Source organism: Nerophis lumbriciformis, linkage group LG12 (assembly GCF_033978685.3).
Source record: "Nerophis lumbriciformis linkage group LG12, RoL_Nlum_v2.1, whole genome shotgun sequence".
In the NCBI taxonomy this organism is placed as follows: Eukaryota; Metazoa; Chordata; class Actinopteri; order Syngnathiformes; family Syngnathidae; genus Nerophis; species Nerophis lumbriciformis.
The window spans coordinates 15,268,357-15,292,767 of NC_084559.2; the positions used below are offsets into that span (position 1 = coordinate 15,268,357).

At 41.2% G+C, this 24,411-nt stretch overlaps 1 protein-coding gene across 3 annotated transcripts in view; it reads left to right on the forward strand.

Annotated features, from left to right (window-relative positions):
- Window positions 1-1,430: 1,430 nt before the first annotated feature.
- Window positions 1,431-24,411, forward strand: part of LOC133595660 (histone acetyltransferase KAT6A-like) — a 111,726-nt gene continuing 88,745 nt past the window's right edge. Inside the window, exons 1-2 of one of the 3 annotated variants that reach the window (XM_072914313.1) lie at window positions 1,431-1,621; window positions 8,731-10,074. In XM_072914313.1, coding sequence (XP_072770414.1) covers window positions 9,370-10,074 — 705 coding nt within the window. In that variant the 5' untranslated portion in view covers window positions 1,431-1,621; window positions 8,731-9,369. The remainder of the gene's footprint in view (window positions 1,622-8,730; window positions 10,075-24,411) is intronic. The other 2 variants (XR_012050743.1, XM_072914312.1) reach the window with 2 other exon arrangements.

Genomic DNA, 24,411 nt, shown 5'->3' on the forward strand with positions numbered 1-24,411 from the left:
CGGTAAATTGAGAGCTTTGCCTTCCGGCTCAGCTCCTTCTTCACCACAACGGATCGATACAGCGTCCGCATTACTGAAGACGCCGCACCGATCCGCCTGTCGATCTCACGATCCACTCTTCCCTCACTCGTGAACAAGACTCCGAGGTACTTGAACTCCTCCACTTGGGGCAAGATCTCCTCCCCAACCCGGAGATGGCACTCCACCCTTTTCCGGGCGAGAACCATGTACTCGGACTTGGAGGTGCTGATTGTTGTGTAATTTATTTTATTTTATTATTTATTTATTTTTTACCTCATATATGTTCCCACTACCGCACCTTAAGTTGGAGTCCTTAATCTCGTTATTTGCAAATATAATGACAATAAAGTCCATTCTATTCTTCTATTCTATCTATCTATCTATCTATCTATCTGCCCTCTGGGAAGCGCTACAGGTGCATCAAAACCAAAACAAACAGGCTAAAGAACAGCTTCTTCCCCAGGGCCATAACCATCCTGAACGGACTGCCCCATTGTCCCTCATAACTGCCTTCTCTTCGGTGCAATAACCCATTCCACCAACCACCCTGTTTTTGTTTTGTTTTTTTGTTTTTTTTCATGTATATATTCATTTCACACCATATTCATTGCACTTCTACATTTTTTATATTTTTATATATTTGCACATTGTTTTTCTAGCATGCACACATCGCACTGTATGGAATGGCCTCAATCTCGTTACCTTGCGTAATGACAATAAAGCTGATTCTGATTCTGATTCTGATCTATCTATCTATCTATCTATCTATCTATCTATCTATCTATCTATCTATCTATCTATCTATCTATCTATCTATCTATCTATCTATCTATCCATCTATCTATCCATCCATCCCTTTATTGAATTAGACAGTGAACACTATTCGTTTCTTCAGTGTAGAGATAACAATGTGCTTCACAGTAGGAGAGCCAATACCTGACAAGTGGAAATGGACTACTCTGCAGAGACAGATGATGACACGCTTTATCATGTAGTGCAACACTCCAAGATAGCTGCAATCATTTTTAATCACGCATTGACCGAATGCACGTGTCAATCTTCATAAATAAACTGCATTGAAGAGAGGTCTTTTTTGATCTTTAAATACCCTCTAACATTAACGCGCGCTCATTGGCTTTGATTTTTTTGTGTGTGTTTTCCTTCCCTGCAGCTGCTTAGACAAATGCAGACGTTCCCTTAGATCTATCTCCTGTGGAGACTGTGAGATTACCTCAACCTCCTTTTTTTCCTTTTTTTTTTTTTCCTCCTCCCAACACCACCGCCATCTGTCCCCTTTCTTCCATTTCTACGTGCCCAGGCGATATCCGTAGCCCTCTCATAGCAACAGCGTGCCGCCGCCGCCCCCACCGCTTAGTGTTTCTTTTTTACCCCGGGATCTTCGCCTCGCACTATGCAGACGGTCCCTTGGTCCTGGCTGCCTGTTCAGTGTTACCCCCTCCCCCACCGCCGTGCTCCGTTTCACTCAAAGATGGCGTCGGCTCCAGAGCCTCTGGTCTCTGGCTGCGTTATAAGGCTTGTTGTTGTCTCCGTTCTGCGCGGTTCCGGCACCTTTTCCCCGGCGGATCGACACGGAATTCCGGTGAGTCGGCAGCGAGAGGACGGATAAAAGAGGCGGTGGCGTGTTTTTAAACGGCGCGGCTCTTCCTGGAGCTTCCCCCCCCCCCCTAAACGCGAGCCACAATCGGAGCAGCTTTTCGGGGGAGGACCGGGAGAGGGAGAGCGGGGTACTGGGGGGCTGGTGAGCGCGGAGGAAGGTGGAGGAGGAGGGGGGGTAGCCGCCGCGGCCTAGCTGCTCCACTCCAGCGGCCTTGTCTTCTCCGCCACCGCGGGCTCAACGTGTTACGTGGGGCGGGCAGACGTGAAGGCGAGGCGGGTGTGGGGGTTATCTCTTGTCGGGTCTTTTTGGTGTGAAATAGTGCCTCCATTCCCGCTCCACTTAGCCCCGACATGGCCGTCAGCAAGTTGCATTGTGCCCCCCAACACAAGGCCGCGGTCTTACCTTAAAAAATATGTGAATGACATTCAAAATTAGATTTATTAGGCTGTACTTGTCGCGATTATTTGGCTTAAACGTGTGTCTTGCAGCGGAAGGCGTATTTTTTATTCATGCTTGGCGGTTCCAGCGAGTGTAGCCTGGCGTTTTCCTGCTGTTTACGTTCCGGGGGAGTAACGTTAGTAACACGGTCGACACGTTAGCGCCCCTGGCTAGCCTGGGTAACGTTAGCCGGCTAAACGACAAGCATTTAGCGGGAAGGACTTATTTGTGCCAGTGGCGATAAAGAAATGGACGCTTGTTTCGTCTTATTTTTGCAATGTGGGCTCAATTGACTTTACTCGATTGTTTAGCTTAGCCACGCTCGGCTAATGTTTGCTAACTTGTCTGTGTTTTGACTACATTGTGTTTACGTTAGGTCAGTGTTTTTCAACCACTGGTGTGCCGTGGGAGATGACCTAATTTCACCTATTTGGGTTAAAAATACTTTTTGGCAAACCAGTGAGTATAGTCCGCAAATGATGTGTTGTTGTTGTTGACCGTGTAATATCAGTAGGTGGCAGCCGGTAGCTAATTGCTTTGTAGATGTCGGAAACAGCGGGTAAACAGGTATTTAATGCTTAAACCAAAAAATAAACAAAAGGTGAGTGCCCCTAAGAAAAGGCATGGAGGCTTAGGGAAGGCTATGCAGAATGAAACTAAAACTGAGCTGGCTGCAAAGTAAACAAAAACAGAGTGCTGGACGACAGCAAAGACTTACTGTGGAGCAAAGACGGCGTCGGGACATGACAATCAACAATGTCCCCGCAAAGAAGGATTAAAACAACTGAAGCTGCGAACCGCAGCTAATGTTTTAAAGGCCCAATACTATTAAAATAAACAAAAACATAACAAAAGTGCAATAAAAAAGCTTACAGGTGAAATGTAATTTAGAAAAACTTGCAATGTTGACTAATAAAACTGTCATTGCTCAAAACATAATATTGAATCAAAACCAATGTTTTTATGACTTATTGACCTACCCAAGGCTCTGATTACTTCACATCAGATATTCCACTTTGAAAAATATTCCTTGTGAAAGATTTTGCATTGACAAAAACGGAAGAAAACAAACAAAAAAACAACAAAAAACTTAGAAATGACGGATAGATTTGAAGTTGACTTAGACTCTAGATATTTAAGCGTTAAATAAATAATGTATGTATGCTCTGGCACACGATTATCATCTGGTGTGCCGTGGGAGATGACCTAATTTCACCTATATGGGTTAAAAATATTTTTTGGCAAACCAGTAAGTATAGTCCGCAAATGATGTGTTGTTGTTGTTGACCGTGTAATATCAGTAGGTGGCAGCCGGTAGCTAGATGCTTTGTAGATGTCGGAAACAGCGGGTAAACAGGTATCTAATGCTTAAACCAAAAAATAAACAAAAGGTGAGTGCCCCTAAGAAAAGGCATGGAGGCTTAGGGAAGGCTATGCAGAATGAAACTAAAACTGAGCTGGCTGCAAAGTAAACAAAAACAGAATGCTGGACGACAGCAAAGACTTACTGTGGAGCAAAGACGGCGTCGGGCCATGACAATCAACAATGTCCCCGCAAAGAAGGATAAAAACAACTGAAGCTGCGAACGGCAGCTAATGTTTTAAAGGCCCAATACTAATAAAATAAACAAAAACATAACAAAAGTGCAATAAAAAAGCTTACAGGTGAAATGTAATTTAGAAAAATATGCAATGTTGACTAATAAAACTGTCATTGCTCAAAACATAATATTGAATCAAAACCAATGTTTTTATGACTTATTGACCTACCCAAGGCTCCGATTACTTCACATCAGATATTCCACTTTGAAAAATATTCCTTGTGAAAGATTTTGCATTGACAAAAAGGGAAGAAAACAAACAAAAAAACAACAAAAAACTTAGAAATGACGGATAGATTTGAAGTTGACTTAGACTCTAGATATTTAAGCGTTAAATAAATAATGTATGTATGCTCTGGCACACGATTATCAACTGGTGTGCCGTGGGAGATGACCTAATTTCACCTATTTGGGTTAAAAATATTTTTTGGCAAACCAGTAAGTATAGTCCGCAAATGATGTGTTGTTGTTGTTGACCGTGTAATATCAGTAGGTGGCAGCCGGTAGCTAATTGCTTTGTAGATGTCGGAAACAGCGGGTAAACAGGTATCTAATGCTTAAACCAAAAAATAAACAAAAGGTGAGTGCCCCTAAGAAAAGGCTTGGAGGCTTAGGGAAGGCTATGCAGAATGAAACTAAAACGGAGCTGGCTGCAAAGTAAACAAAAACAGAATGCTGGACGACAGCAAAGACTTACTGTGGAGCAAAGACGGCGTCGGGACATGACAATCAACAATGTCCCCGCAAAGAAGGATAAAAACAACTGAAGCTGCGAACCGCAGCTAATGTTTTAAAGGCCCAATACTATTAAAATAAACAAAAACATAACAAAAGTGCAATAAAAAAAGCTTACAGGTGAAATGTAATTTAGAAAAACTTGCAATGTTGACTAATAAAACTGTCATTACTCTAAACATAATATTGAATCAAAACCAATGTTTTTATGACTTATTGACCTACCCAAGGCTCCGAATACTTCACATCAGATATTCCACTTTGAAAAATATTCCTTGTGAAAGATTTTGCATTGACAAAAAGGGAAGAAAACAAACAAAAAAACAACAAAAAACGTAGAAATGACGGATAGATTTGAAGTTGACTTAGACTCTAGATATTTAAGCGTTAAATAAATAATGTATGTATACTCTGGCATACGATTATCAACTGGTGTGCCGTGGGAGATGACCTAATTTCACCTATTTGGGTTAAAAATATTTTTTGGCAAACCAGTAAGTATAGTCCGCAAATGATGTGTTGTTGTTGTTGACCGTGTAATATCAGTAGGTGGCAGCCGGTAGCTAATTGCTTTGTAGATGTCGGAAACAGCGGGTAAACAGGTATCTAATGCTTAAACCAAAAAATAAACAAAAGGTGAGTGCCCCTAAGAAAAGGCATGGAGGCTTAGGGAAGGCTATGCAGAACGAAACTAAAACGGAGCTGGCTGCAAAGCAAACAAAAACAGAATGCTGGACGACAGCAAAGACTTACTGTGGAGCAAAGACGGCGTCGGGACATGACAATCAACAATGTCCCCGCAAAGAAGGATAAAAACAACTGAAGCTGCGAACCGCAGCTAATGTTTTAAAGGCCCAATACTATTAAAATAAACAAAAACATAACAAAAGTGCAATAAAAAAGCTTACAGGTGAAATGTAATTTAGAAAAACTTGCAATGTTGACTAATAAAACTGTCATTGCTCAAAACATAATATTGAATCAAAACCAATGTTTTTATGACTTATTGACCTACCCAAGGCTCCGATTACTTCACATCAGATATTCCACTTTGAAAAATATTCCTTGTGAAAGATTTTGCATTGACAAAAAGGGAAGAAAACAAACAAAAAAACAACAAAAAACTTAGAAATGACGGATAGATTTGAAGTTGACTTAGACTCTAGATATTTAAGCGTTAAATAAATAATGTATGTATGCTCTGGCACACGATTATCAACTGGTGTGCCGTGGGAGATGACCTAATTTCACCTATTTGGGTTAAAAATATTTTTTGGCTAACCAGTAAGTATAGTCCGCAAATGATGTGTTGTTGTTGACCGTGTAATATCAGTAGGTGGCAGCCGGTAGCTAATTGCTTTGTAGATGTCGGAAACAGCGGGTAAACAGGTATCTAATGCTTAAACCAAAAAATAAACAAAAGGTGAGTGCCCCTAAGAAAAGGCATGGAGGCTTAGGGAAGGCTGTGCAGAACGAAACTAAAACTGAGCTGGCTGCAAAGTAAACAAAAATAGAATGCTGGACGACAGCAAAGACTTACTGTGGAGCAAAGACGGCGTCGGGACATGACAATCAACAATGTCCCCGCAAAGAAGGATAAAAACAACTGAAGCTGCGAACCGCAGCTAATGTTTTAAAGGCCCAATACTATTAAAATAAACAAAAACATAACAAAAGTGCAACAAAAAAGCTTACAGGTGAAATGTAATTTAGAAAAAGTTGCAATGTTGACTAATAAAACTGTCATTACTCTAAACATAATATTGAATCAAAACCAATGTTTTTATGACTTATTGACCTACCCAAGGCTCCGATTACTTCACATCAGATATTCCACTTTGAAAAATATTCCTTGTGAAAGATTTTGCATTGACAAAAAGGGAAGAAAACAAACAAAAAAACAACAAAAAACTTAGAAATGACGGATAGATTTGAAGTTGACTTAGACTCTAGATATTTAAGCGTGAAATAAATAATGTATGTATGCTCTGGCACACGATTATCAACTGGTGTGCCGTGGGAGATGACCTAATTTCACCTATTTGGGTTAAAAATATTTTTTGGCAAACCAGTAAGTATAGTCCGCAAATGATGTGTTGTTGTTGTTGACCGTGTAATATCAGTAGGTGGCAGCCGGTAGCTAATTGCTTTGTAGATGTCGGGAACAGCGGGTAAACAGGTATCTAATGCTTAAACCAAAAAATAAACAAAAGGTGAGTGCCCCTAAGAAAAGGCATGGAGGCTTAGGGAAGGCTATGCAGAAGGAAACTAAAACTGAGCTGGCTGCAAAGTAAACAAAAACAGAATGCTGGACGACAGCAAAGACTTACTGTGGAGCAAAGACGGCGTCGGGACATGACAATCAACAATGTCCCCGCAAAGAAGGATAAAAACAACTGAAGCTGCGAACCGCAGCTAATGTTTTAAAGGCCCAATACTATTAAAATAAACAAAAACATAACAAAAGTGCAATAAAAAAAGCTTACAGGTGAAATGTAATTTAGAAAAACTTGCAATGTTGACTAATAAAACTGTCATTACTCTAAACATAATATTGAATCAAAACCAATGTTTTTATGACTTATTGACCTACCCAAGGCTCCGAATACTTCACATCAGATATTCCATCCATCCATCCATCCATTTTCTACCGCTTATTCCCTTTGGGGTCGCGGGGGGCGCTGGAGCCTATCTCAGCTACAATCGGGCGGAAGGCGGGGTACACCCTGGACAAGTCGCCACCTCATCGCAGGGCCAACACAGATAGACAGACAACATTCACACTCACATCCACACACTAGGGCCAATTTAGTGTTGCCAATCAACTTATCCCCAGGTGCATGTCTTTGGATCAGATATTCCACTTTGAAAAATATTCCTTGTGAAAGATTTTGACAAAAAGGGAAGAAAACAAACAAAAAAACAACAAAAAACTTAGAAATGACGGATAGATTTGAAGTTGACTTAGACTCTAGAGATTTAAGCGTTAAATAAATAATGTATGTATGCCCTGGCACTTTACTTTACTGTGGAGCAAAGACGGCGTCCACAAAGTACATCCGAACATGACGTGACAATCAAACAATGTCCCCACAGAGAAGGATAAAAACAACCGAAATAGTCTTGATTGCTAAAACAAAGCAGGTGCGGGACATATCGCTCAAAGGAAGACATGAAACTGTTACAGGAAAATACCAAGAAAAAGCCACCAAAAATAGGAGCGCAAGACAAGAACTAAAACACTACACACAGGAAAACAGCAAAAAACTCAAAATAAGTCAGGGTGTGATGTGAGAGGTGGTGACAGTACACCTACTTTGAGACAAGAGCTATGTTGATGCATGCTTGGTTATGGTTTAAAGTCATATCCAACAATTGCGACGACGTCTTTTTACTGTCGACTGAGTTTCGTTTTTTATGATATCTGCTGGTGGTGTGCCTACGGATTTTTTCAACGCAAAAAATGTGCCTCGCCTCAAAAAAGGGTGAAAAACACTGTGTTAGGCAACAAAACAGAGTGGTAGGTCACTCAAATGTGCTGATATTGCATGTATTACATGTTTCCTTTTCTATTTTTCCACATGTACTCCCTGTGTATAACTAGTGCGTCGATTTTGGTATTGACATGTTTTGGTAGTGTTCCATGTAAACATCCATCCATTTCCCACCGCTTGTCCCTTTCGGGGTCGCGGGGGGTCGCTGGAGCCTATCTCAGCTGCATTCGGGCGGTAGGCGGGGTACACCCTGGACAAGTCGCCACCTCATCGCAGTCCATGTAAACAACGTAAAGAAAATAAATAATAATAACAAGTTACTCTTTCTATTAATTTGAGTGTTTTGAAACATTATTCACTGTTATCTCTTTATAAGGAAGTACTTTGTTTATATACGTATGCAAGGGCACTGCTGTCAGGTTGGTTTTTAGTTTAGTTTAGTTTTTAGTTTATTATTTCTTCGGTCAGTGGTCAACAAAATAAACAAACAGTTTTACATAAACAAACAGTTGTACGTTGATAAATTGAAAATGTGGCAGACCGAAAGGGTTTAGGCTGAAGTTGAACACTAACTCTATAAACAATGCAAAGATGAGCTTCCGAAAAATATAAAATTTCCTTTGCACAACATATTATAAATACACCTTGTACACAACATAAACACTGTTCAATTATATACACAGTAAAGACATGTGAAATATCTTTGTTTACATTCTGTTCCCTCCCTGGCTTGACTTGAATGATACCTGAGCAGAGATGCATGTTTGATATACATCCGTTTTTCTTAACGGTGTCCTTTTTTTTTGGTGTCTTTTTCACGTAGGGTGCATCTGCTGCAGAAGCGCAATAGGCATGACGGTGATCAGCCCTGGGTACTCCGTCCTGGTGTTGAGAAGCCCAGACTGCTGGAGTTGAAGAACACGGTGAAAGGGAAGAATATTTTGGAGAACTCACATTTATCCCACAGACGCTTATTACTGAACTATAGAACGCATGTCTTGGAAAACACGGTCATTGTTTTGCAGCTCACATTGAGAATTTTGTTTACTTACCAGTGACTGTTAACAGACTGGTTTATCGTTAATATATCCCTTTTAAAATTAATCCCAGTTATATTTTTACCATTAACACTTAACATTCAGTTATACTAGTCACACTTCTGTGACTGCAGTGGGTGGACCAATTTTATTTGAATGGTGAATTAGATTTTTGAGGGTTGGGCTATGGTCAGCTGCACACTACCGTGTTGTTCATATTCTGCTTCTGTGGGAGTATCCGTGCGGCCACAAGACAAGGGATAGTAAGTGGAGGAGAAGCAAGAAGAACTAGAAAGAAGAGGAGGGGCGGCGGCGCTTCGGCGCAGGCCAGTTGTCTTTCTTTGGCCTGTTGTTGACCTTTTTTTGGGGGGGTTTGGTGAGAGCGGTAAGGCCCCAGGGCCACCGTGGCCTGACAGACTGCAGCCATGGTGAAACTGGCCAACCCCATGTACACCCAGTGGATTCTAGAGGCCATCAAGAAGGTGAAAAAGCAGAAGCAGCGACCATCCGAGGAACGTATTTGCAATGCCGTCTCCATGTCCCATGGACTCGACCGCAGAACAATACTGGAACAATTAGAGCTCAGCGTCAAAGATGGAACCATCCTTAAAGTCACCAACAAAGGTCTGAACTCTTACAAGGATCCTGATAACCCTGGGCGCTTGATTCCTCCCAAGCTAAAAGGCAGCAGCTCTGTCGGTGGAGGCGGCGGTGGCAGCAGCAGCAGCGGCGGCGGTGGTGGCGGCGCCGGAGGTGGTGGTGGCGGCGGCAGCAGCAGCACTGGTGGTAACTTTCACAAGAGACCTGGACTTGACTGGAACAAGTTGATTAAGCGGGCTCTGGAGGGCCTCCATGAGCCGGGCGGCTCCAGCTTAAAAAACGTTGAGCGCTTTCTCAAGTGCCAGGCGGATGTGGCAGCCTTTCTGTCGGGCAGCGGCTCCATGGGGCCCGGCCTTTTCCACCAGCAGCTAAGGGTCGCCCTCAAAAGAGCCGTAGCCCATGGACGTGTGGCGAAGCAGGGTCCGCTTTTTCAGCTCATCAGCCGCAGCGCCTCCCAGAACGATGGCACTGGGCTGGTGTCCCTGGAATCGCTGCCGCCTGTCCGCCTGCTGCCCCATGAGAAAGATAAGGTGAGTTTTAAGTATTGTTTATATACATGAAGCACACATGCAAACATAATTAGTCAACTGTGACATATAATTTTGAGAGCCGGAGTTTCTTTTTAGTCTATTTCTTTTGTCAGTTACCAATTTAGGAAAACACAAATGTCCACTCTAGAGGATGCTGGTTATCATGAGAATACTTGTGTTAAATGATAGTCAGTGCTGTGACTTACATCAGTGTTTTTCAACCACTGTGAGATACAGTCTGGTGTGCCGTGGGAGATTATCTAATTTCACCTATTTGGGTTAAAAATATTTTTTGCTAACCGGTAATTATAGTCTGCAAATGATGTGTTGTTGTTGAGTGGTCGGTGCTGTCTAGAGCTCGGCAGAGTAACCGTGTAATATCAGTAGGTGGCAGCCGGTAGCTAATTGCTTTGTAGATGTCGGAAACAGCGGGAGGCAGCGTGCAGGTAAAAAGGTGTCTAATGCTTAAACCAAAAATAAACAAAAGCTGAGTGCTCCTAAGAAAAGGCATTGAAGCTTAGGGAAGGCTATGCAGAATGAAACTAAAACTGACATGGCTACAAAGTAAACAAAAACAGAATGCTGGACAACCGCAAAGACTTACTGTGGAGCAAAGACGGCGTCCACAATGTACATCCGAACACGACATGACAATCAACAATGTCCCCACAAAGAAGGATAAAAATAATTGAAATAGTCTTGATTGCTGAAACAAAGTAGATGCGGGAAATATCGCTCAAAGGAAGACCTGAAACTGCGACAGGAAAATACCAAAAAATTAGAAAAAGCCACCAAAATAGGAGCGCAAGACAAAAACTAAAACACTACACACAGGAAAACAGCAAAAAACTCAAAATAAGTCCGGGGTGATGTGACAGGTGGTGACAGTACACCTACTTTGAGACAAGAGCTATAGCAGTGGTTCTTAACCTTGTTGGAGGTACCGAACCCCACCAGTTTCATATGCGCATTCACCGAACCCTTCTTTAGTGGAAAATAAAATGTTTTCTTTTTTTCAAATTCAAGACAAAGTTATATGTTTTTGGTAACACTTTAGTATGGGGAACATATATTTTAAGTAACAAAGACTTAATTTAGAGTTATTTGGTTAGTGTTAGGGTTATAATAAGGCCATGCCGAATAAGGCATTAATAAGTACTTAATAATTACTAGTTAAGAGCCAATATGTTACTAATTTGCATGTTAATAAGCAACTAATTAATGGTGAATATGTTCCCCATACTAAAGTGTTACCATGTTTTATTACTAGTGCACAAAATGAACAAACAACAAAACCAACACGGAGCATAAACTCACAACAAATTACACACCTGCAAATCAGTGTGACTTCTGCTGTTGCCGTATCCGTGATACGCCGTTAGGGAGAAGTTTTTATTTACACGATGAGTCGGGTGTGTCTTGACCTCCGCCGAACCCCTGAGCCCGACTCACCGAACCCCTAGGGTCCGATCGAACCCAGGTTAAGAATCACTGAGCTATAGTGATGCATGCTTGGTTATGGTTTAAAGTCATATCCAACAATTGCAACGACGACTTTTTACTGTCAACTGCGTTTAGTTTTTTAATGATTTCTGTTGGTGGTGTGCCTCTGGATTTTTTTCAACGCAAAAAATGTGCCTTGCCTCAAAAAAGGTTGAAAAACACTGACTTACATGATGCAAAGGTCTTCAACTACGAGAAGGTCCGTTTATCTAACATGTTTTGTCGGTAATGTCCTTGCGAACACAAAGTGTGTTGCTGCTTTGTTAGACTCTGGGTGGGTCAGTTTTTGGCAGGGGTCAGGTGGAGGAAGTCACATGGCTCCCAGCCACTGTGGTCCGTCTGCAGCCTCGTTTCCCCAGCCTGGACATGGCTGTCAGAAAGGGGCGCGCTGAAGCAGAGTGTAAAAGTCTACAGTGGTGCTGTTTGAGGCTGGATGATGCAAGCCACAAACCTCCGAAAGAAAAAAGAGAGGCAGAGACATCCAGTGAGAAGAAAGCAAGAACGAGCTGTAGAGGCAGACATGCAGGCGACAGAGGAGAGCGGGAACACACCCACTTTTGTAACCTGATCAGAGAGACAGAGAGAGCAGCCGGTTGCTATCCTCTTGCTTCTTATTGCCATGGACGTCTACACATGAATGTCCCGAGAAAGAAACAGAAGCTGTGATGGCGTTGTGATGTATGTCTTCAAAAAAAAATCCATTCATGGCGCACAACATCCAGCCTCCTGCATTACGAGCACGCCAATGGGCGGCATGTAAACACACTTAGTTCCAATTGATACTGTGTTTTATTGCCTGCTAACCAGTTAATAACAATAGATTTGGAGGATTTAGGCTGGCCCGCGCTACTGTTTTGACTGGCTGCCGTCTTTATCTGCGCCCTTTGTGAGCGTGTACATGCCTTCGCAAGCACCCAGGCTCCCAGAAGGCTGCACGCACGCGCTAAAAAGGATTAGCTTAGAGAGCAGGCCGCAGTCATATGGGGTCTGTTTAACACAATGACCTGCTTAGCTGCAAATGGTGCACCTTTAGGATGACCAGACTTGCTTTCTTTGACTCAGCTACTCCTCGCGCTAGCCACTGTTTAAAAACAAACAATCCTTATCCTACAAAATCAAAACACTGTTTATTATTTAGATACCATTTGGTTGGAGTGTCCATTATTAGACATTAAAATGTAATTTAAAACAGAAGAATTGTGCATGACAGCTGATTTCTTTAGTTGGGTATTGCTAAGGGATGTAACAAAATCTCATGGTACGATACTGAATTGAAGTATTTATTTCAAACCTGCACAGTACAACAACACACATTTTCTTTTAGATTTTGGCAGAGACATTTATGCAAGGCTTGAAAAGGGGTTGGATGAAGCAGATGCTTATAATATCCTAACCCCTCTCACTCATTCCACATTTAACATAAACAATATAATACACGAGTGAGGGAAGAGTGGATCGTGAGATCGACAGGCGGATCGGTGCGGCGTCTTCAGTAATGCGGACGCTGTATCGATCCGTTGTGGTGAAGAAGGAGCTGAGCCAGAAGGCAAAGCTCTCGATTTACTGGTCGATCTACGTTCCCATCCTCACCTATGGTCATGAGCTTTGGGTCATGACCGAAAGGACAAGATCACGGGTACAAGCGGCCGAAATGAGTTTCCTCCGCCGGGTGGCGGGGCTCTCCCTTAGAGATAGGGTGAGAAGCTCTGTCATCCGGGGGGAGCTCAAAGTAAAGCCGCTGCTCCTCCACATCGAGAGGAGCCAGATGAGGTGGTTCGGGCATCTGGTCAGGATGCCACCTGAACGCCTCCCTAGGGAGGTGTTTCGGGCACGTCCGACCGGGAGGAGGCCACGGGGAAGACCCAGGACACGTTGGGAAGACTATGTCTCCCGGCTGGCCTGGGAATGCCTCGGGATCCCCCGGGAGGAGCTGGACGAAGTGGCTGGGGAGAGGGAAGTCTGGGCTTCCTGCTTAAGCTGCTGCCCCCGCGACCCGACCTCGGATAAGCGGAAGAAGATGGATGGATGGATGGAATATAATACAAGAACAATACTATACAAACAAAAACAAGAAAAGCTCCTGTACACTAACAATACAATAGTACTACTGTTACTATGAGACAAGACAAGACGAGACAAAACACACACTCACACACACCTAAACACTCTCTGACCATACACCTCTCTCCAATCGCTCTGTGCTGAGGGCATCACTCTCTTTCCTCCTCGTACTTCTTCACTACTTCTTTTTTAAACAGTGTTTTAAATTGAATCATGTTAGAACACGTTTTTAACTCGTCCCCTAAGTTGTTCCACAGACTGACTCAACGCACTGAAATGCACATTGATTTTAAAGTTGTTCTAAATTTAGGCAAATATAATTTGTTGTTTCCTCTTAGACCGTAACTATGGTGAGCATCTCTATCCTGGAATAGGTTCTGTATATTGGATGGTAGAGAGTTTTGGGATGCCCTAAACATAATTTGAGCAGTTTTAAAGTTGATCACGTCGTGCTGTTTAAGTTGCTTTAACTCCATGAATAGTGGATTTGAACGATGTCTGTAGTGAACATTGGACACAATCCTAATGGCCTTTTTCTGCAGAGTGACTAAAAGCTGTAAATGGGATTTATAACAATTTCCCCAGACTTCAACACAATAGTTTAAATACAACATAATAAATGCATGATACAATAACAGCAGAGCATTGGTGTTCAATAAATGACATGATCTCCTCATCATTCCAACACATTTAGCAACTTTTGTCCTCAGGTAACTTATATGAGGCTTCCATGAGATATTTTCATCTGTTACCACTCCTAAGAATGAATTTTGTTGAACATATTCTATTGGTGTATCATCAATAACAATCACAGTATTAAGGCCACGGTACAATATTATTGTGGGATATGTATACAAAAAAAAAAAGACTTGCCATAGTGTGCAAAAGGAAGTAACAGGAATGTTTAATAAACAAACTTGCTGTAATTGAACACAAACAATAATACAAAAATGTTGTAATCATATTTATTACTAGTTACTATCTAGCACAGTAGACATTACTTCTATCAGTTAAGGGAAATGCAGTTTTTCAGAAAAGGTAACTCACATTTTGACTTTTAACAATGTAAATACCTCACAAATTGACGTTTAGCTTCGCTGGCTTCATCTTTTCCAGGTGAAGGTAGCTTATCGAGTAGCTTCGGTGTGCAGACGGTGCTTTCCCTCAGCATGACGCACCTTGACTGAGTCTGTTTTGGCTTGGAACGCTCGAGCCGAACGTGGCGCGCTTTATTACTTCCGCCAAAGAGGTTATGTTTTCGCCAGGGTTTGTTTGTCTCAAACAGTTATTAGGATTTTGAAAAAACCCCAAATTGTTTTAACTATTATGAAGTGGAACACATTTCACATCCTGCGTTCTCTTTCTCTCTACTAGTTAAGACGTTCCACGCCCCCACATGCGTCCCGCGCTATGCAGGATTCCGGGAGATGTAGTTTATTTTCACGTCTGCCAAAGCAAAAGTGCCAGAAAAACCTAAACTTACCAAGTTTTTGTTTGATACTGTCACACTTCATAGCATTATTGATAAGATTTGGACCCTGCAATACCACAGTATCTACGGTACTGTTTTATCCTAATTATTGTCTTTCTTTATGGCCTTGTTATGAAGTTGACATAAGGGTGTATTCAAAAGTATGTGATGTGGACGGCGTGGCGCAGTGGAAGAGTGGCCGTGCGCGACCCGAGGGTCCCTGGTTCAATCCCCACCTAGTACCAACCTCGTCATGTCCGTTGTGTCCTGAGCAAGACACTTCACCCTTGCTCCTGATGGGTGCTGGTTAGCGCCTTGCATGGCAGCTCCCTCCATCAGTGTGTGAATGTGTGTGTGAATGGGTAAATGTGGAAGTAGTGTCAAAGCGCTTTGAGTACCTTGAAGGTAGAAAAGCGCTATACAAGTACAACAACCCATATTTTGAAAGAGTTGCCTATTTTTTGTTTATTTTAAGCTGTGTGCAGGTGTGAATTCCAATATGGCAAATTCCAAATTTGCTACATTGCCTCACATGTAAGGGTGTAACGGTAAACAAACATTTCGGTTCGGTACGTACCTCGGTTTAGAGGTCACGGTTCGGTTCATTTTCGGTACAGTAAGAAAACAACAAAATATACATTTTCTGGTTATTTATTTACCAAAATTTGTAAACAATGGCTATATCCTTTTAACATTGCTTTAAAATAGCTCTGTGTGTGATGGATGTGAGCCACCACTAGGCTGATCAGTGCAACAGCAGGCAGTCATGACTGCTAAGCATAACAATAACATACATATACACACAGGGTCCATTGCCAGGGTTAATGCAGTCAACATATATAAAATAAAAACTAAATCAGATAAGGCTCAGAATTGGTTTCTTAACAAAACCTTTCTACATATAAAGTGCAACATTTCCCCATATAAAGTGCAACATTAAACTGCTTCAAGTTGTTGCTCGGATTAAATAAAATGACAAAACTTTTCTTCTACATACAAAAAGTGCAACATTAAACAGTTTCAAGTCAACTCAGCCTCAGATTAACTTTTCTTTTCCCCCCCAGCCTTTAACCCTGGTGACTTTCACTCAATTTTCATGTTTTTTGCCAGAAAAATCAGTTTATCCACATTGTCTGCAGAATAATAATAATAATAATAATAATGGATTAGATTTATATAGCGCTTTTCTAGACACTCAAAGCGCTTCACAGAGAAGTGAGAACGCATCAGCTGTGGAAAATACCCTTTTGCTGGGCACGGAGGTAGCAGGTATGGCGAGGTAGTGCCTGGCTAACTTGGCAGTAAGAGGATATATGGGCTCATTGTTCTTCCACCATAGAAGTGGGTCAAAATCTAGTTTTTAATGCAATATGGACTTAAATCTGCTGCTATAAAAACATTTGTTATTGCTTTAGCCCTGCCTGACTCGCCGAGGAGAGGCTGCTTGAATGCGGTGTTTGCACAACGCTCGTCTTTCTCTTCGTTGAAGCAATGTTATCCATTGTTGTATCGCACCGCAAAGCCGAAATGTTCCCAAACGGGAGATCTTAACGAGGCAGGAGGGTCTTCCAGCTCTGGCTTTTGCATGTTGTAGTAGCCTGGTTGTGCCTCGGTGTGCATTGTTTACACAACGTGCGGTGCGCTACTTAATATGTCCGTGTGGAAACTCGTTCGGTGCACCTCCGTTCCGAACCGAACCCCCCGTACCGAAACGGTTCAATACAAATACACTTACCGTTACACCCTTACTCACATGGCTGCCAAAAGTTATGATTTCTCAAGATGAAGAGTAGGGTAAGAGAGGCTTTCAGTGAAGTCTTTGAGAGGAAAAATCAAAACAAATTGCGAAGCACCGGCATTGACCTCATTTGTGAGTAGATTTGTGTACGCAATTCGCCGTTTATGTCATAGTGTACCATCCAAACAGGATCGCAGACCCTATTTCCGTCTGTCTCCCTCCTCTCATCCTAATAGGGTGCCATTGCCAGGTCATGAGGGGGGAGGTGAAGGGGGATCGAAGTCAACCAGGGGTCATGGATATATAGACTCCAAACCTCATTGCCTCCCTGAGCACCCGTTAGCGGTATGAAGCGTCGGCCATTAGGTGGGATGGGCTTGACGTGGAGTCTTTGTGCGCGGAGCTGTGTGATTACATAGTTGTGTGTGTGATGTTCATCCCGTCATAATAGACAAGAGCAATCTCCCTGCCCTGCGATTGCCCTCTCCCCAACAGCTGGAGTGGGGTGAAGCAGAGTTCTCAATGCCGGCGTGCAGTGTCACGGTGAGGACGTGTGAAAAAAGCCACTTGCACGCACATATGCAGCGACTTCCCTCCAAAATATGCCACTGACCATTCAACTCTTCCGTCTATCGCACGCCCGCTGCAGCTATTGTTTCTTTTTTTGCTATTGGCGCTGAAACCTGCTCTCCATGAAGCTTTGCTTATTATGAACTCCTCATTGATGTATTTATCCTGCATAATCAATTCCACTTGCCAATATTGGCTCTGTTTCTAATGGCATACACACTTTTTACACTTGCTTGCTCAAGGTTAAGTCATCATGTTTTGTCACGTGAGAGAATGAGTGCAAAACACCCTCTTGACATCGATTATGTGCCTCGGATGCTCCCCGCATTTTCCTCTTCTTTTTTTTACCCTGCACATCCCGCTTCAGAATGGAAGTAGTCACAGGAGAGTAGTTGGTGTGTTTTCTGTGTGGATAGAACCATTAGCTATGTTGGATTCACAACACAAGAATGTTTTGATGATCGCTTACTTGGTTGCCACTGAAATACCTCCCTCTGGTTTGTTGTTGATGTTTTGTTGTTGCATTTACATCGGATTAGCTTCATCTTTCCCAGGAGGAACTCAAAAACGGCAAAGACTTGTGTTTTCCCGACTTAAACATGTCAGACAGTTGTCATGCAAGATTATTGCACATAAAATGGATACCGTATTTTCCGCACTATAAGGCGCACCGGATTATTAGCCGCACCTTCTATGAATTACATATTTCATAATTTTGTCCACCAATAAGCCGCCCCGGACTATAAGCCGCGCCTATGCTGCGCTAAAGTGAATGTCAAAAAAACGCTGCGCTAAAGTGAATGTCAAAAAAACAGTCAGATAGTTCAGTCAAACTTTAATAATATATTGAAAACCAGCGTTCTAACAACTCTGTCCCAAAATGTACGCAAATGTGCAATCACAAACATAGTAAAATTCAAAATGGTGTAGAGCAATAGTAACATAATGTTGCTCGAACGTTAATGTCACAACACACAAAATAAACATAGCGCTCACCTTCTGAAGTTATTCTTCATTCGTAAATCCTTCGAATTCTTCGTCTTCGGTGTCCGAATTGAAAAGTTGCGCAAGCGTGGTATCCAAAATGGCCGGTTCCGTCTCGTAGAAGTCATCGGGAGTCAGTGACGCTGTTGTTCTGTGAATCCTGCCTTCCGGAAAGCTCGGACCACAGTTGTGACCGAAATATCTGCCCAAGCATTTACGATCCACTGGCAAATGTTGGCGTATGTCGTCCGAGGCTGTCTGCCCGTCTTAGTGAAGGTGTGTTCGCCTTCGGAGCTGTGTGAAAAAAGCCACCCGGCCTCTTCGCGTAAACTTCCCTTAACCACTCGCTCATCTTTTCTTCATCCATCCATCCCTTCGAGTTAGCTTTTATGATGACGCCGGCTGGAAAGGTCTCTTTTGGCAAGGTCTTCCTTTTGAATATCACCATGAGTGGAAGTTAGCATGGCAAGCTAGAACCACAGTGAAGGATGACTTCTCATTCCCTGTGGTGCGAATATTCACCGTACGTGCTCCCGTTCCACAGTGCGGTTCAGTTGCTGTGAAATACGGTAGTAATCCGTGTGCGGATGGAGAGATTGCGTCTTTTTATGAACCGGATCGCTTAGTAGGAGCCATTTTGTGGTCTTTACAGATGTAAACAGGAAATGAAACGTACGGTGATATCCGCGCGTTTTTTCTTCTTCTTCCGGGGGCGGGTAGAAGAAGAAGCGCTTCCTGTTCTATGGGGGCGGATGCTTTCCTTGGCGGTTGCTTGCGTAGAAGAAGAAGCGCTTCCTGTTCTACCGGGAAAAAAGATGGCGGCTGTTTACCGAAGTTGCGAGATCGAAACTTTATGAAAATTAATCGTAATAAAGCGCACCGGGTTATAAGGCGCACTGTTAGCTTTTGAGAAAATTTGTGGTTTTTAGGTGCGCCTTATAGTGCGGAAAATACGGTACAACTTGTCATTTCTTTACATGACAGTAACATCTTAGAGCCTAAAAAAGGAAATATGCGATTTTGGACTTGGGGTATGTTTGAGTTTGAGTTTAAGTTTGAGTTTATTTCGAACATGCAAGTATACAACATGATACATCACAATCTCCAGTTTCTCTTTTCAACATGTTCGAAAAGGAGTAGGAAGAAGCAGAGCTTATTTAATCCTACCCCTTTTCTTTTACATAACAGTTGCTAAAACTTTTGTTCACTTCCTGTTCTCAATTTATTCACAATATACTCCATAAGTAATCACAATAAAATAAGTAAATAAATGATAATTGGTGAAGTAAGTTACATTTCATATGTTGAGATAAGTAAGATTATTTTGTGAGTGAAATAAATTGAAAGAATGGATGAGTTAAATAAATTCAGAATGTTTATCATGGTTCTTCTTTGTACTTTGTAAACACTTTAAGTTTGAAGAGTTTCTTGAAGTGGATCATATTAGTACATTGTTTGATTGCTTTGCTTAATCCATTCCATAATTTAATTCCACATACTGATATACTGAAGGTCTTAAGTGTTGTACGTGCATACAAATGTTTTAAATTACATTTCTCCCTAAGATTATATTTCTCCTCTTTTTTTGAGAAGAATTGTATATTCTTGGGTAGCAGGTTATAGTTTGCTTTGTGTATAATTTTATGTATTATTCTAACTGATCTTTTTTGTAACACCGTTAATGAATGAAGTGTACTTTTGTAATTATTTCCCCATATTTCTGCACAATAACTCAGATATGGTAACACTAGTGAGCAGTAGAGAATATGAAGTGATTTTTTGTCTAGAACATGTTTTGCTTTATTCATTATTGACGTGTTTCTTGCTACTTTATGTTGTATATTTTTTACGTGAGATTTTCAGTTCAATTTATCATCAATCATTATACCTAGAAATTTGGTTTCATTTACTCTTTCAATTTCTATTCCGTCTATTTGTATTTGTGTTTGACTTTCTCTTCTGCTGTTACCAAATAGCATTATTTTAGTTTTACTGAGATTCAACGATAGTCTGTTTTTGTCAAACCATCTTTTTAATTTGTTAATTTCTTCTGTTATTATTTGTAGTATCTTCTGTGTGTTCTCTCCTGAACAAAACGCTGTTGTATCATCCGCAAGGAGTGTAACGGTACACAAAAATTTCGGTTCGGTACGTACCTCGGTTTAGAGGTCACGGTTCGGTTCATTTTCGGTACAGTAAGAAAACAACAAAATATACATTTTTTGGTTATTTATTTACCAAATTTGTAAACAATGGCATAACATACATATACACACAGGGTCCATTGCCAGGGTTAATGTGGTCAACATATATAAAATAAAAACTAAATAAGATGAGGCTCAGAATGGTTTCTTAACAAAACCTTTCTACATATAAAGTGCTTTTTTTGATTGATTGATTGAGACTTTTATTAGTAGATTGCACAGTACAGTACATATTCCGTACAATTGACCACTAAATGGTAACACCCAAATACGTTTTTCAACTTGGTTAAGTCAGGGTCCACGTTAATCAACATTAAACCGCCTCAAGTTGTTGCTCAGATTAAATAAAATGACAAAACTTTTCTTCTACATATAAAAAGTGCAACATTAAACAGTTTCAAGTCAACTCAGCCTCAGATTCCCCCCCCAGCCTGGCTAACTCGGCAGTAAGAGGATAAATGGGCTCATTGTTCTTCCACCATAGAAGTGGGTCAAAATCTAGTTCTTAATGCAATATGGACTTAAATCTGCTGCTATAAAAACATTTGTTATTGCTTTAGCCCTGCCTGACTCGCCGAGGAGAGGCTGCTTGAATGCGGTGGTGACGCTTCAAATGGGTTAGCATGTTTGACGTGTTGGCAGAAGCATACCTGCTGCTGCTGAACAATGTCGGCAAACCTCCGTCCTCCATTGTTGTATCGCGCAGCCAAAGTGTTCCCAAACGGGAGATCTTAACGAGGCAGCTCTGGCTTTTACATGTTGTCCTAGCCCGGTCGTTGCTAGCATGCTGTGTGTTGTGCCTCGGTGTGCATTGTTTACACAACGTGCGGTACGCTACTTAATATATCCGTGTGGAAACTCGTTCGGTACACCTCCGAACCGAACCGAAACCCACGTACCGAAACGGTTCAATACAAATACACGTACCGTTACACCCCTAATGTTTACACAAACAAAATTTAGTGTTTCCTTGCTTTTCTTAATCCACCTGCAGCCGGTTTTACAAACTTACATTTTGAGATGTTTTGAAAAGGCCATGAAATTGCCATGGGCATGCATGTGTGTTAAATTGTCAGTCTGTTCCATCATAGCAGTTAAGAGCGTGACTTTATATTTGCATGGGAAATTATTGCACTATTTAACCTTCCAATAGATTGTCAATACACTTGTATATTGGGGGGGTGATTGAGTCTTAGATGTATCACGATTTGGGCGTGGATGATTCTGAGGTGAAGCCATGTTAACCGCCAAGCCAGTTTGGATGGGATGTAGTGAAACAACCAAAGAATAAGTGCTTTGTACACTTCAAATTATTTTCACTGGAACCGCAATACAGCAGAGCGTAGCCAGCTAAGAGGAGGAAATGAATACGTCAGGAGAGAATGATAATAACATAGTGCGATGCGACGTCACGATAAAGGCCCAAACATATTTGCGTACTTATAGCGGACGTCTGGTCAGGCCAGTGCGTGCCAAGCTCAAACGTGATGACGGGGCGGACTACGTGCATTCGTGTCACACAAATGTGCCACATCAACTCGCATTCCATGTGACACTGATCTGCATTTTGCCACCAAAGCATATCACAAAATTAAAATCAGACCAATGAATAGGTTTGAATAAATATTTTACACAGCTTGTTTTTTAAGACAATATCAGACACAGATGATGTGCCTAGTTGACAACTGGCTGCAACACTTTGCTCGGGGCATCCTGAGCGAGAACTCCTACTCAAGAATGCTCCACTTCCTCGTCTCTTGTGCTATTTAATGGCTTTTCAGTTCACTGCTTTCCAAAGCGAGCAGGTAGATCAGCTCCACTTCCTTGTTAGTGTAGGGCGCCATGACAGAAAAAAGTAAACAATGCGCAAGGATTGTGGGAAATGCAGTGTTTCATGGACGTTTCACAGGAAACTATGATGCGGCAGTGCGTGCGTCTATGGAAGAGCTGATGACAGCGGACATTCTGAGTGGGGCTCCGCCTATAGTACGCTGGAGTCTGTCAGCACCTTAAGCCAGTGGTTCTCAAATGGGTGTACTTGAAGGTATGCCAAGGGGTACGTGAGATTTTTTTTAAAATATTCTAAAAATAGCAACAATTCAAAAATCCTTTATAAATATATTTATTGTATAATACTTCAACAAAATATGAATGTAAGTTCATAAACTGAACATCAAATCAAGTAGGCTATTCCATTCATTACAATGCAACAATGCAATATTCAGTGTTGACAGCTAGATTTTTTTGTGGACCTGTTCCATAAATATTGATGTTAAAGATTTTTTTTTTTGTGAAGAAATGTTTAGAATTAAGTTCATGAATCCAGATGGATCTCTATTACAATCCCCAAAAAGGGCACTTTAAGTTGATGATTACTTCTATATGTAGAAATCTTTATTTATAATTGAATCACTTGTTTATTTTTCAACAAGTTTTTAGTTATTTTTATATATTTTTTTCCAAATAGTTCAAGAAAGAACACTACAAATGAGCAATATTTTGCACTGTTATACAATTGAATAAATCAGAAACTGATGACATATGCTGTATTTTACTTCTTTATCTATTTTTTTCAACCAAAAATGCTTTGCTCTGATTAGGGGGTACTTGAATTAAAAAAAATGTTCACAGGGGGTACATCACTGAAAAAAGGTTGAGAACCACTGCCTTAAGCCATAGATATTAATAGGTTGGTACGACACACCCCTTTAACGGTAAGCGGAGGGGCGAGGGCTGCAGCTATCGATTATAATAATAATAATCAAACTATTTATTAGTTTGTTAGATTAATCGAGTAATTGGATTAAAACATTAGGCCCCACTATGGATTGGACTCTCACAATATTAACCGTGTCCACTCGGCATTCATCGCACCGGTAGCCCATTGGGTTGAGGGTTTTTTTGCCCTGATGTCGGATCTGAGCAGAGGAGGTCTTTGTGGCTTGTGCAGCCCTTTGAGACATTTGTGATCAGGGGCTATATAAGTAAACTTTGATTGATTGATTAATTATGTCCTCAATATGTATTTTAGCGACAAAAATGTTGACTTAAACATCTGCTTGCCATTACCTTCATTCCTTTTTTTTAATATATGCAAATAATCCGCATTGAAACATCACTTTTAATGTGTTCATTGAAAACATTTTAAGAAATAAATCTAATATAAATTGAAAAAATCTCTGAGTGCACAGTAAAATTAGGTAATAAATAGGAAACAAGTTAAACAATAAGCTTGCACATGATCATGTGTAATAGCACAGTCATTGACATCCACATGATGAATAATAATATATACAAACCCTAATATTGTTCCAAATTGTGTATATATTTTACACATACACATGAAAAAGTGTTAATTAAAGAAGTGGTGTTTGATATTCCGACAAACTCATTAGCGTTAACATACCGTATTTTTCGGACTATAAGTCGCAGTTTTTTTTCATAGTTTGGCCGGAGGTGCGACTTATACTCAGGAGCGACTTATGTGTGAAATTATTAACACATTACCGTAAAATATCAAATAATATTAATTAGCTCATTCACGTAAGAGACTAGACGTATAAGATTTCATGGGATTTAGCGATTAGGAGTGACAGATTGTTTGGTAAACGTATAGCATGTTCTATATGTTATAGTTATTTGAATGACTCTTACCATAATATGTTACGTTAACATACCAGGCACGTTCTCAGTTGGTTATTTATGCCTCATATAACGTATACTTATTCAGACTGTTGTTCACTATTCTTTATTTATTTTAAATTGCCTTTCAAATGTCTATTCTTGGTGTTGGCTTTTATCAAATA